We start from the raw sequence: 15,037 nt of genomic DNA on the forward strand, positions 1-15,037 counted from the left end.
TGCTGTTATTTCTCCTTGGTGGGTTTATTTAGTATCTACCCTTACACTGTAAGTGTAGCACTTTGAGGGTCCTCGCTCTGTGGGAGACCTCAGATCTCCCTGTCTTGAGCAGACCCTGCTTTACCTCCTGCACGCATCACAGTCATCATGACAGAGACTCAAGGAGACCAGCTCTCAGCAGATACCTTCAGGGTGAAAGCTGGCTTTCATCTTACTTGCCTCCCAAGTTTCGAGCTTTCACATCCCTTTTTGACCTCTACAGATTCTTTCATTTCTTGCCACTGCTTTGTGCATTTAGAAAGATGTTTTTTGACCCTCAATGATCAATGATAAAACTACACCCAAAAGTAAAAGTATGCAGTAAGTTAGCAGGATAAAAAATTAGCATATAAAAATCAACAGCCTTCACATATACGAACAATATAGAAGACATAATGGCAGAGAAAACCCCATTTACTAGCAACAAAGATTAAATACTTAGGGATAAACTTAACAAGAAACACAAACCTATACAAGGAAAAATTTAAAACAGTCTTTAAAAGGCACAAAAATAGACTTGAACAGTAGAAACACATCCCCTGTTCTTGGATAGCATGACTCAACATTGTAAAGATGTCATTTTTCTCTAAGTTAGTTAATAAATGTAATATGATCTCAATAAAAATATCAACACACTTTTAAAAAATGGAGTTACACCGGTTGACACTAAAGTTTATATAGAAAAACAAACATGTAAGAATAGCCAAGAAAACACTGAAAAAGAAAAATTAGGAGGGGACTAGCTCTCCCAGACATTAAAACATACTGTGTTTAAGGAATTCATCTCTCCCCAGTAGAAGCTAAACATTCCAGATAACCTCATTCTCACTTCCTGCAGTTAGGACATAGGCACCTGACAATCAGATCCACCTATTCCAGATTTTAAATCAGAAACTAGTGATGTAAAGAAGCCAGAAACACACAGTCCCTTCTGGTGAGGGTGGAACCCCTACACAGAGCTCCAAAGGCAACATGCAGTGATGTGGAAAATCAAGTTCCACTTTATTATTAGTAGGGAGAATGCCTGAGACTCCAACAAAGTTTTCTGATAAAGTAAGCTCCAACATGGCACCCAAGGTCAAAAAGAGGTGAGGAAATGGGTCTGTCTCTCCCCTAAACTCAAACTAAAATCTTACCAACAGCAGCAAGTAAAAAAACTGAAGCAAGTACTAGATGGCAGGTAGCCTTCTTATATGTAGAAGTGGGCCCAGGCCTCCTTACCAGCCCAAGACCCTGGAAGGCGAAAGCAGAAAAGGGACCACAGTTCAGCCTGACTCTTCATGAAGAATAACTCCACCCACTAGTAAATAGGGGCCCTCCATCACAGAAACTGACTAGTGTGGTGAGCAATTCTTCCTACTTCAGTGGGCTTGAAGGAGGAGCAAAAACAAGTGAGGAAAGGAGGAGACACCTTGAGTTGGCTTTCTTAAGTTTACGATAATTATCAATGAATGGAAGTGCTTCACTCCAATCTGTGCTTTAAGCCAGCACATTAAGGCGGCATGGCAAAGGAACTCACTAGCACATGGGTATTAATGAAGTAATGGAGGCGAGGGGAGGGCAGAGGCAGACATTCAGTCTGCATTGGACGGACCTACCAACCACTCTGCCTGAGAGGCTGAGAAAGGAGAAAGATCAGGAGAGCACGGTCAGAAGAGTCAGAATTCCAGAAAGGAAGCAGTTATATGGTATCAAGACATAAAAATCAACCTAAGGACTAAATTTTGGCAACCAGAAGTCACTGGTGAACCGAGCAAGAACAATCTTAATGGCGGCGAGGGTAGCGGCCAGGTTGTAGCGTTATCGGCTCTCAGCCTCGGCTGCACGTTGGCTGCACATCTTTGCTTTAAAAAGACTGTCCCACTACCCCATTCTGGTGTAATTGGCTTGTGGTTCAGTCAAGGGAATTAGGGTTTTTAAAAATCTCCCCAGATGCCCTAGGGTGCAGCCAGGGTTAAAAACTACTGCTTCAGTGAATTGAGAATTAACAAAGTACAGGAAAGAACAGTATTTAGTGCTAGTCAAGGGGTTCAAAGGGTTGAGGAAAGGCATTTTTGTTTGAACAGGGAGTCTTTGAATGTGTTTAAATTGCAAAGCCGTATGTGTTAGGAGTGAGAAGCTATACTAAGCAAGGCATCTGATCAAGGGAGAGGACCTTGAGTGTTAAGAGAAGGGATTTGTTAGGGGGAGGACAGGAATTTCCAAGACAAAGAGGTGACAAAGGGTGTATGTGAAGGTGTGTAAGCGGAGTTTCCCCATCTAATGCTCTATTATCTGTTAGGGGAGAGGTGAGATGAGCTGCTGGGGTTGAGAGAAGGTGGGGACTGAAAGGGTTTAAAATGGCCAGTTTGCAATAGCTGCTGACAACAGGTTGGAGGCTGAGTGAGATAAATATTTAGAGCAATTAAAACTGTCACCATGATTTTGGGGTAGCAGATTTTCATGGAGAAATACATGGCCCACTGGGAGGAGCAAGGTGTAGAATCTATACGTAGCGAAACGGGTTGATTTAAGTCGGTCATCAAGGCTACTTATAAGTTCTCTGATATTTTCTTTCCTTTTTCAGTTAAACATTTGAATGAGAGATCTGCAAGGGTCAGAACTCACTTCTAGCGAAAGAAAACATTATTTTCATAATTTACATCTTAAAAAATATTCCCACACCTTGATAATATGTAGTAACGCTAACATTTTTGGCCAGAGGTACTTTTAAATGGTTTTCAAGACGGAAAGGAAAAATTATGTGGTGCTTTAAAAGACTACAGAAATTGAAAGGAGAGATAAACAGTCTATACATGTGTATTAATCATGTTTTATATTTTCAATATATTATGATGTTTTGACATCTTAAAAAAACTTTCTGGATGGGGAAGGACAACGCCTCTCAGGGCTGGCCAGTTCTTACAGACTGCAAAGGACTCAGCCTGCATCATGCTTTTGATGTGCAAACTAACCAGGTCTGATGGAGCCATACCTCCTCCATCTGGCCTGCACACCCCAGGACACAATCATCCCAGGGCCAGGCACCAGGCAACTGGAGCCCACACTGTAGCCCTAAGGCCCTGGAATTATTCGCTAGCCATTCCTAAACTGTTCTCCCTGCCCTGCTTTGCCTTTCCCAAGAAAATCCTGATCATGGCTCTGGCCTAAACCTATCACTTGTTCCCATCTTCTGCCTCCTGACCCAAACTTGGTGTTCGTCCTGTGGCCCTGCATGGCAAACCGTGCCTCTTGTTTCTAGGGGAACTGTAACATTAAGACTTTTCTTTCAATGGCACTGACCTTTCCGTGTCAGCAGTCACCTTTATAGATAAAAATCCAGGCACAAAACATGAGCATCTGAGGAGATGATACTAGAGAACCCCTCCGTAGCCACACATATTCCCAGAAAGAGAAATTTGGTTCATAGGCTTTAGTAATAATGTAGGGCCTAGGCCAATTCACACAAATAAAATCTAAAGAAAAAATGACCATACCACCACTTCAAAGCTTTAATATTAGAGTACAGTCTTCTGAAACACTGAATCGTTAAGTCAGACGATGAAAAAATATAACGTGTTGTTACTACTGGTCCCCAACCCCTGCAGAATCACTAGCTGAAAATGTAAAACAAAGACAGTAAGGTGTGATTAAGTGGGATCACTGAAAATTGATTTTTACATGCTCTGAAGTACTGAGATTAATTCCCAGCAAAAGATTACCAATAATTCAACAGGTATTTATTACACAATAGCTATGTACTCAGGGTGTTTTTTTCTTCCAATTATTTTTTTCATTTTTGTGAGCCATACTTATCATTATGATGCTAGAAAATATATGACATTTTCCCATGAAACTAAGATGTAATGCACAGGTATCATAAAATCATGGATGGCAGTATCTTACACAAATGTTTTACTGTCGGTTGTGAAAATCAATGATCACTCACAGACTAAAAGTCCATTGCTATATTTTAATCCACTTTTACAAGGTTGTTTCTATCCATCTAAAAATGGCCTCAATGGCATTTTCCTCCACATCATCCTTTCTCAATATTTCTAGGAGATCTTTCAGGAACTTGAGGGAAAAAGTATGGGAAATAAAGACATTTAACAGTTTCTGCAAAGAACCATACACAAAACATCTCCATACTTATGGAGGAAAGTATAAGAGCACCTCAGAGCTTGGGGGGGACATCAGTATATTAAAACACTTCTTTTTAACTGTGGCAAAGCCTGCGGTTCTTTAACATCATTGTGCATCGTTTTTAAACATCAAGTCCCCTGGAGGGCTGGTAAAAGACTGCTGGGCCTCACCCTCAGAGTTTCTGGATGCAGCAGATCTGGAGGCGGGAACAATGTATGGATGCTGTTGATCTCAGGGCCCTAGCAGCCCTGCTCTAAGCATCTCATTCTCTTCCCCTTGCCTTCCCAGTCTGAACCTTGCCAAGATTCCTCTCCTTGGTGAACATCTTCAGGATCTGCCCCATTCTTCAATACTGTGCTTGGAAAATTTTTTTCCCCCACATTTGGCAATTTTACCAAGTGCAGTGCAGGGCAGTGGCAGGAAAATTTCTTCTTTTGGCCATAAGTTTGTTTTGCTGGGCTTGTTAAAAACCTTCTAATCCACACTCTTCAGCAAGATCACTCAATTTCCTTTGTTTCTTTTCAATGTTGCTATTTCCAGGCATTTGATGTTCATCTGTTTCGTGATCTTGATGTTCATCTGTTTCGTGATCTTCATGAAAGCATGTCTGAGCCACTTGCGTTTAGTGCTAATAGCAGAACCCACCAATTTCTTCACCTTTCTTCCACTGTGCCAGTTTTCTCATGGGGTAGGAACCCAACCTGATTGCTGTCACTATCAGTAACTACACTGTCACAACTGGAGAGGGAGATAAGGAAATCCTGACAAGTAAAATGGGCAGCTGAAACATTAGCAAAGGAAGCAGCTGACAGCAAGAGCAAACTGCTTCTGCCACCCCTCCCACCATCCCATGAACCATGATACAGCCTATAAGCTATGCCCCCAACTAGACTCTATCCACTGCTTCCAGAGAAAGCCACTCTGTTCTCATCCCAGCTCAGATAAGGTTCACCAAATATACAGAATGCTGAATACAGCTAATGCTGTAATTTTACATAGCCTCATCCCCAGGAAATAAAAAAAGCTTGTGGCTCAGAATCATGGTAGTGAAGCCAAAATAAAGCAAAGACTGGAAATGAATCAGGCATCACCAGGAGCCTTTTCCTGGAGCCGAAGTGGAGAACCCATCACACCAGCAGTGACAGTGCCACCTAGCTCCTTCCTCACGTGACACTCTGAGACTCGTTCACCTCTAAATGACTTACTGCTATGATAACTCTGCCCCTGTACTTTTAGCATCAGAACTTGCTATGCTGTGATCTAGACTGCATTTCTGGTTCCAAAGTACAGAGATATGTCAGATTCACCTATTTGGGATTCAGAAGTAGTTTAAATTACCTCTCCTAGGTATTGAGCTTTACTTACTAGCAAAGGATGCCATAAGCATCACAGATTAAGAAGCTTTATTTCAGCTTTTGGTCATTTTGTTGCCAAAATGGCCTTACTTGCAGCCTGTTTCTATAGCCCAGCAAAAAACTCTGTCATCTGAAATTTCCAATTGCATTTGATTTCTAAAGATTTCAAGGCTAAATGAGGCCTATTTTATCGAGAACACACCACTCAATAAAGATCGTACTCTGCCCCTCCAAACTTGGCACCAGATAAACAGCTACTAACTTCCTTTTCTGAACAGTTCTTACCAAAAAGCTACACAAGTTTTGATGCAAATGAAGTTGTTCCCTTTAAAATACTGCACCTGAAAAATAATCTCAAATTCCCTTAAACCCGTAAGCAAATCTATCCTTTATGAATGATGCTCACGCAAGTACATAATGTTTTTGCCCACTGTGAAAAATACCCAAGATTAGGATTTAGACAGATAGACTGGACAGCAAGCTGGGATAAATCAGAATCCTGAAATTAGGAAGAACTGTGGAACTCTGCTTCGGCTATTACTTTTGAGCAGATCAAACACATGTGAGCTCAATGATTATCCTCAAAAGAAGTCAAGCTATCACTTTTTTTCAACAGATTTCAAAACCTGATTTTGAAATTATACCTTTTGTTGAAAGGTAACAGATTTTTCTTAATTTATGACATTATACACTTTGCCATATAAAAAGGAAATTTAAAATTTAAGATTCAAAATACACTTGATTCTAAGAGTATTCCTCTGGAATGGTCTCATAAAAAACAAGCAGAATACGTCGGTGAATAATTCTGTAAGCATGCTCATGCAGCAGCTTAAAATAAGGAGCACAATTTACAACCCTGTATTGGAAAAATATTTGTGTGCTTAATGGCTATTCTCTTAGGCAATTAATTTTCTCTCCTACTTATTACAGATATGGCATTTTGGTTGCTCCCCGTTGAAAGTATTCAAAATATGTAGGAAAGCTTGATCAAGAAAGATGATAAACATTCTGTTTATCTGGCATACTGTTTCAAAAATATGAGTCTCAGAGTGACTCAGGTCTATCAATGACAATCAAAAGATTATAACCCAGGGCCCAGAAAGTCTCTAAGTCTGGGATTTTAGTCTTGACTTGATTATGAGATTTGGGGCAAGTCACTAAGACTGTTCTTGACTCTATAAAATGGTAGCAATCACCTACCTTTATATCATAGATGTTTAAAATGTAAATAAAGTACATATAAGTGATTTTTAATTGCAGGTAGAAAGGAGAATTATTAGGCTACATGTCATGAAGAAAAAGATGCTACCCAAACTACAGAGCTCTTAACAGGCCATGATCACAGGACTGATCTCTGAATGAGCCATGGAGCTTAGTGCAAAGAAAATAAAATTACTATGTTCATGAATTTCTCCCTTAAATCCAACTAATTAATGTTAGAAATGGGTGCCTCGGGACACTATTGGGACTAGGTAAGAATGCACATATTACAACAAAAAGATACCTTCATCACTAAAACAACTGAGTAGAACCACTTTATATTCAACAGACATTATGTTTTCTATTCTGCTATGGGTGCAGCCATAGGAAGGGAAGTACACTGGCTACTGCACAAGAATCTGGGTGGCTCCCAGGGATGCTGGGCTGGCTTTAGCACTACTCCTCACGCCGTAATCTCCACCCGCCTCTCCCTTCACCATATTCCTTCTTGTGGACAACTGCCATGTTCTCAGTCTTACATAAAGTGCTATGTAAACTTAGCTTCCAGTCCCCCTTTCCCACCAGATTCACACCCACACCACTGACAAGGACATTCTGGAGCTACCACTGATAAGCACAACAATTTTGAAAGGAATACGACAGAGCGGCCCACCATTAAATTCCGTGTGAGAAAGAAGGACAACTGCGCCTCAGGGAAAGGACGCTCTTTCCTACCAGGTGCAGGGGTGGGAGTTCCTCTAGAAGGTCACAAGAGCAGCGGACACTTGAGAACGGCTTCTGTGTATCTCAGAGTAAAAGCATTCAATTTGTACAAAAAAGAGCCCTTCTGCCAACCAGGTCCCTCAATGACAGACAATCTCGACAATACTTTTTAAGAAAGGGTGGCTTTTCTTCCGAAGCTCTAGGCAGTCACTTATTCCTCATTTTGACAAAGGAGCATCCAACTTGAGGCATGGCTATATATATAATTCTTCATGCAGCTGAGCCGTCATAAACATACCAAGGATAAAGGCATGTCAAAAAGGCATTTTTCCTCCCCAAAGTATGGCCTCAAAAAGCCATTATTATAATAGAGTATGAATTTCTGCTACAGGTTATTGACCTATAATACTAACAATAAAAGTCTTGTTTAGTACGTAAAGGCTTACACCGCAACATGAAGTATTAAGACACAATCCACTAGTTCAAATTCGCTGTACACCTAAAGCACCTTCATGACACCAATCTGTACGTGTATATATAGATATAGGTCCTCTTTCAGTAGAACACAGACTCTGGAGATGAGGCAAAGTACAGTGCAGCTGCTGGCGATTCCAACAGGACATCTAGAAAGATGGAGTAAGTTTTCAAGTCCCATGCTGCTGGTAGTCTCTTCTGAGGTTCCAAATTGAGTACTTGGTGGATTTATCTTATTGGCACTCTGCTTGAATCAAGACCAGGCTCAAAGGCAAGCCTTATGTCCTGCAAACAATTCCACACACAGATCTTAAATCTGTGTTTAACTTTGTCTGGAACTGGCTGCAAATTTGGAACTTCCTCAAATGGTATTAAAAGCTCTACACAAAAAATATGCAAAAGCAGTTACTAGTTCTTCAAGAAAAAAGACATACCTGCAAAACAGCAACAGCTCTGTAAACACAGCTGTAGGTAACTGTTAGGACAGCAACAGCAATGTAACAAATATAGCATAGGACGACCTTTTTTAAAAAAATTGCTGTCCTAATATTTTATAATTAAAAAAAAAAGATTTTCACAATATGATTTTCTAAGAGAAAGAGTCTACTTCTTTGAAGAGGAGTCAGTCCTGGTGGCGAAGGGACTGGGAATGTCAATTAAGATATGCAAGACAATATAATACAAAGTCTAATATTTGTTTCAACAACATCTAGTCGGTTCTTGGTGGATGAAATTCTGCTGTCTAGCTGTATCCAGGGCTCTTTTCTTGTGGCATTTTAAAAAATGTACCTGCAGTTGAGTCAGTGGTTTTCTCTGCAGCAGAGGTCCTGACCAACCACTCAGAGTTTGGAGATTTGGGGGCCTGTGATGCTGGTATGGTTGGCTCCACTGCATCCATATGAACTGGTAAGGGTGTTACAATAAAAGTAAGGAGGAAAAAAGTCAAAAGGAGACAAATTAGAATGAGAGAGATGTCAACACAAAACTTGCTTAATCCTTATACTTTGTATGTCCTATTAAACCAAGCGGCCACATAAAGTTTCTTTTTTTTTTTAACCAAAAAATAAAGGCAAGATTTAAGTAAGATAAGTATTGTATTTCTCCACCTCAGAAAATGGGTTTAACTGAACAAATGAATAAATTCAGTAGTACAAATTCATAATGTAGTAATAATCACTTATTAAGCATTTATGTGCCAGGCACTGTACTGTGTAAACAATGTATACTTATAATTTGTTTCTTAATGCAAACTCTTAGAAGTATCGTCATCTCCATTTCCTGGATCAGAAAACTGAGGCATAGAGAAAGCAGATAATTTGTTCAGGGACACAACCGGGCTGGTTAAGTAGCAAGACTCAAACTCATATACCAGACTCCAAGCCCTCTGCTCTTTCTACATCCTATGCCTCCAAAATGACGGTGTCACCAATAAATACTGAACAATAAGGCAAATGGTAGAAAAATCACACAACCAAGTCCATGGTTTTTCAACAGCACATTAAGACATTCTGGACAGGATAATCATTGCTTGTGCAGGGCTGTCCTATTTTTTTAGGACACTTACCATTCTGGACCCTGTCCCTGAATGCCAAAAGCATTCCCTAGTCATTGTGACAACCAAACACTGTCCTCACATTTCCAAATGCCCCCTGAGCAGAGCAGTACAAACCACCATCATACCCTCTCTGTTGAAAACAAATATAGACACTAAAATAGGGGAAAATCTTTAAAAGTTTCGTTTTTATCCTGTCACAATAATTCCGTTCCCAGGAATATAACCTAGAAAAGTAATTTTCAAATTATGTGTCACAAAATCAATGTAGTGGGTCACAACCAATACTTTTTTTTTTTCTTAATGAAAAAGATTAGATTATATCAAAGTGCACCCAAGGGTTTATTTCAGATTTACAGGTATACCCAACATTCAAACATGAATTTCAGAAAGAAAGAAAAAAAAACCTTGAAAGCTATTAACTTCATGGGACATATACAAGAGTTTTTAGAGGGTAGTGGCTTTCAAACATTTTGGAACCTCAACCATAGCAGCAAGAAATACATCTGACATCACCACCCAAATCTCTCTCTCTCTGTCTCTATTTCTCACACACACGTGGCTCATTCATTTCTATTTAAGTGAAAATAAATTTTATAAAACTATACCTACCATTACTAGATGGTCATCAACCATGGTGAAAAAACTGTCCTAGATTCTTGGCCTGTTACCTTTTTGAGGAGTCCTATCCAAAGAAGAGGAATTGCACTATGGAAATTGTGCCATCTGCTTCTCTGGATATATTTCCTTCAGAAAATGAGAACTTTCTATGTGATCTCATGGACACAGCAGTTACAAAGAAACCTTGCTCCTCAGAAATTGCAAGGGCCCCTTCCCCAAGAACTGGGTCTTGGTGCTCCAGCTGGGTGTCAGGCCTGAGCCTCTGAGGTGGGAGAGCTGAGTTCAGGACACTGGTCCACCAGAGACCTCCCGGCCCCTTGTAATATCAATCGGTGAGAACTCTCCCAGAGATCTCCGTCTCAACTCTAAGAACCAGCTCCACTCAACGACCAGCAAACTCCAGTGCTGGACACCCCATGCCAAACAACTAGCAAGACAGGAACACACCCCCACCCATTAGCAGAGAGGCTGCCTAAAATCATAATAAGGTCACAAACACCCCAAAACACCCCACCAGACATGGTCCTGCTCACCAGAAAGACAAGATCCAGCCTCATCCATCAGAACACAGGCACCAGTCCCCTCCAACAGGAAGCCTACACATCCCACAGAACCAACGTTACCCACTGCGGGCAGACACCAAAAACAATGGGAAATACAAACCTGCAGGCTGTGAAGAGGAGACCCCAAACACAGTAAGTTAAGCAAAATGAGAAGACAAGAGAAATACACAGCAGATGAAGGAGCAAGGTAAAATCCCACCAGACCAAACAAATGAAGAGGAAATAGGCAGTCTACCTCAAAAAGAATTCAGAGTAATGACAGTAAAGATGATCAAAAATCTTGGAAATAGAATGGAGAAAATAAAAGAAACGTTTAACAAGGACCTAGAAGAACTAAGGAGCAAACAAACAATGATGAACAACACAATAAATGAAATTAAAAATTCCCTAGAAGGAGGGCTTCCCTGGTGGCACAGTGGTTGAGAATCTGCCTGCTAATGCAGGGGACATAGGTTCGAGCCCTGGTCTGGGAGGATCCCACATGCCACGGAGCAACTAGGCCCGTGAGCCACAACTACTGAGCCTGCGCATCTGGAACCTGTGCTCCGCAACAAGAGAGGCCACAATAGTGAGAGGCCCGTGCGCCGTGATGAAGAGTGGCCCCCACTTGCCACAACTAGAGAAAGCCCTCACACAGAAACGAAGACCCAACACAGCAAAAATAAATAAATTAATTAATAAACTTCTACCCCCAACATCTTCTTTAAAAAAAAAAAAAAGAAAAAAATTCTCTAGAAGGAATCAACAGCAGAATAACTGAGGCCAAAGAACAGATAAGGGACCTGGAAGATAAAACAGTGGAAATAACTACCGCAGAGGAGAATAAAGAAAAAAAGAATGAAAAGAATAGAGGACAGTCTCAGACACCTCTGGGACAACATTAAATGCACCAACATTTGAATTATAGGGGGTCCCAGAAGAAGAGAAAAAGAAAGGGACTGAGAAAATACTTGAAAAGATTATAGTTGAAAACTTCCCTAATATGGGAAAGGAAATAGTCAATCAAGTCCAGGAAGTGCAGAGAGTCCCATACGGGATAAATCCAAGGAAAAACACACCAAGACACATATTAATCAAACTATCAAAAATTAAATACAAAGAAAAAATATTAAAAGCAGCAAGGGAAAAACAACAAATAACATACAAGGGAATCCCCATAAGGTTAACAGCTGATCGTTCAGCAGAAACTCTGCAAGGCAGAAGGGTGTGGCAGGACATATTTAAGGTGATGAAAGGGAAAAACCTAAAACCAATATTACTCTACACAGAAAGGATCTCATTCAGATTCGATGGAAAAATAAAACCTTTACAGACATGCAAAAATGTAAGAATTCAGCACCACCAAACCAGCTTATAATAAATGCTAAAGGAACTTCTCTAGGCAGGAAACACAAGAGAATGGAAAGACCTACAATAACAAACCCAGAACAATTCAGAAAATGGTAACAGGAACATAGCTTATGATAATTACCTTAAATATAAGTGGATTAAATGCTCCAACTAAAAGACAAAGACTTGCTGAATGGATACAAAAAAAAGACCCATATATACGCTGTCTAGAAGAAACCCACTTCAGACCTAGGGACACATACAGACTGAAAGTGAGAGGATGGAAAAAGATATTCCATGCAAATGGAAATCAAAAGAAAGCTGGAGTAGCAATTCTCATATCAGACAAAATAGAGTTTAGAATAAAGACTATTATAAGAGACAAAGAAGAACACTACATAATAATCAAGGAATCAATCCAAGAAGAAGATATAACAATTGTAAATATTTATACACCCAACATAGGAGAACCTCAATACATAAGGCAAATGCTAACAGCCATAAAAGGGGAAACCAACAGTAACACAATCACAGTAGGGGACTTTAACACCTCACTTTCACCAATGGGCAGATCATCCAAAATGAAAATAAATAATTAAACACAAGCTTTAAATGACACATTAAATAAGATGGACTTAATGGATATTTATAGGACATTCCATCCAAAAACAGAATACACTTTCTTCTCAAGTGCTCATGGAACATTCTCCAGGACAGATCATATCCTGGGTCACAAATCAAGCCTTGGTAAATTTAAGAAAACTGAAATCGTATCAAGTATCTTTTCTGACCACAATGCTATGAGACTAGATATCAATTACAGGAAAAAAACTGTAAAAACTGCAAACACGGAGGCTAAACAATATGCTACTAAATAACCAAGAGATCACTGAAGAAATCAAAGAGGAAATCAGAAAAACTTAGAAACAAATGACAATGAAAACATGATGACCCAAAACCTATGGGATGTAGCAAAAGCAGTTTTAAGAGGGAAGTTTATAGCAATACAATCCTACCTCAAGAAACAAGAAACATCTCAAATAAACAACCTAACCTTACACCTAAAGCAATTAGAGAAACAAGAACAAAAACCCCCAAAGTTAGCAGAAGAAATCATAAAGATCATATCAGAAATAAATGAAAAAGAAATGAAGGAAATGATAGCAAAGATGAATAAAACTAAAAGCTGGTTCTTTGAGAAGATAAACAAAATTGATAAACCATTAGCCAGATTCATCAAGAAAAAAAAGGAAAAGACTCAAATCAACAGAATTAGAAATGAAAAAGGAGAAGTACCAACTGACACGGCAGAAATACAAAGGATCATGAGAGATTACTACAAGCAACTCTATGCCAATAAAATGGGACAACCTGGAAGAAATGGACAAATTCTTAGAAAAGCACAACCTTGCAAGACTGAACCAGGAAGAAATAGAAAATATAAACAGACCAATCACAAGCACTGAAATTGAAACTGTGATTAAAAATCTTCCAACAGAGCTTCCCTGGTGGTGCAGTGGTTGAGAGTCTGCCTGCCGATGCAGGGGACGCGGTGGGTTCACGCCCCGGTCCGGGAGGATCCCACATGCTGTGGAGCAGCTGGGCCCGAGAGCCATGGCCACTGAGCCTGTGCGTCTGGAGCCTGTGCTCCGCAGTGGGAGAGGCCACAACAGTGAGTGGCCCGGGTACCACAAAAAAAAAAAAAAAAAAAAACTTCCAACAAAAAAAATACCAGGACCAGATGGCTTCACAGGCAAATTCTATCAAACACTTAGAGAAGAGCTAACACCTATCCTTCTCAAACTCTTCCAAAATATAGCAGAGGGAGGAACACTCCCAAACTCATTCTACGAGGCCACCATCACCCTGATACCAAAACCAGACAAAGATGTCACAAAAAAAGAAAACTACAGGCCGATAACACTGATGAACATAGATGTAAAAACCCTCAACAAAATACTAGAAAACAGAATCCAACAACACATTAAAAGGATCATACACCATGATCAAGTGGGGTTTATCCCAGGAATACAAGGATTCTTCAATATACGCAAATCAATCAATGTGATAAACCATATTAACAAACTGAAGGATAAAAACTATATGATCATCTCAAAAGATGCAGAAAAAGCTTTTGACAAAATTCAACACTGATTTATGATAAAAATCCTCCAGAAAGTAGGCATAGAGGGAACTTACCTTAACATAATAAAGGGCATATATGACAAACCCACAGCCAACATTGTCCTCAATGGTGAAAAACTGAAACCATTTCCACTAAGATCAGGAACAAGACAAGGCTGCCCACTCTTACCACTATTATTCAACACAGTTTTGGAAGTTTTAGCCATAGCAATCAAAGAAAAAGAAATAAAAGGAATCCAAATCAGAAAAGAAGTAAAGCTGTCACTGTCTGCAGATGACATGATACTATACATAGAGAATCCTAAAGATGCTACCAGAAAACTACTAGAGCTAATCAAAGAATTTGGTAAAGTAGCAGGATACAAAATTAATGCACAGCAATCTCTTGCATTCCTATACACTAATTATGAAAAATCTGAAAGAGAAATTAAGGAAACACTCCCATTTACCACTGCAACAAAAAGAATAAAATACCTAGGAATAAACCTACCTAAGGAGGCAAAAGACCTGTATGCAGAAAACTGTAAGACACTGATGAAAGAAATTAAAGATGATACAAACAGATGGTGAGATATACCATGTTCTTGGATTGGAAGAATCAACATTGTGAAAATGACTCTATTACCCAAAGCAATCTACAGATTTAATGCAATCCCTATCAAATTACCAATGGCATTTTTCACAGAACTAAAACAAGAAATTTTACAGTTTGTATGGAAACACAAAAGACCCCTAATAGCCAAAACAATCTTGAGAAAGAAAAATGGAGCTGGAGGAATCAGGCTCCCTGACTTCAGACTATATTACAAAGCTACAGTAATCAAGACAGTATGGTACTGGCACAAAAACAGACATACATATCAATGGGACAAGATAGAAAGCCCAGAGATAAACCAACACACATAGGGTAA

At 39.7% G+C, this 15,037-nt stretch overlaps 1 protein-coding gene across 4 annotated transcripts in view; it reads right to left on the minus strand.

Moving 5' to 3' along the window:
- Nucleotides 1-3,977: 3,977 nt before the first annotated feature.
- Nucleotides 3,978-15,037, minus strand: part of GPATCH2L (G-patch domain containing 2 like) — a 62,475-nt gene continuing 51,415 nt past the window's right edge. For 3 of the 4 annotated variants that reach the window (XM_059057930.2, XM_059057928.2, XM_059057931.2), the window contains exon 10: nt 7,609-8,819. In XM_059057930.2, the coding sequence (XP_058913913.1) occupies nt 8,659-8,819 (161 nt within the window). In that variant the 3' untranslated portion in view covers nt 7,609-8,658. Of the gene's footprint in view, nt 8,820-15,037 lie in introns of all 4 variants that reach the window. The other variant, XM_059057932.2, reaches the window with a different exon arrangement.

The sequence above is a fragment of the Kogia breviceps genome, chromosome 3, assembly GCF_026419965.1.
Source record: "Kogia breviceps isolate mKogBre1 chromosome 3, mKogBre1 haplotype 1, whole genome shotgun sequence".
NCBI lineage: Eukaryota > Metazoa > Chordata > Mammalia > Artiodactyla > Physeteridae > Kogia > Kogia breviceps.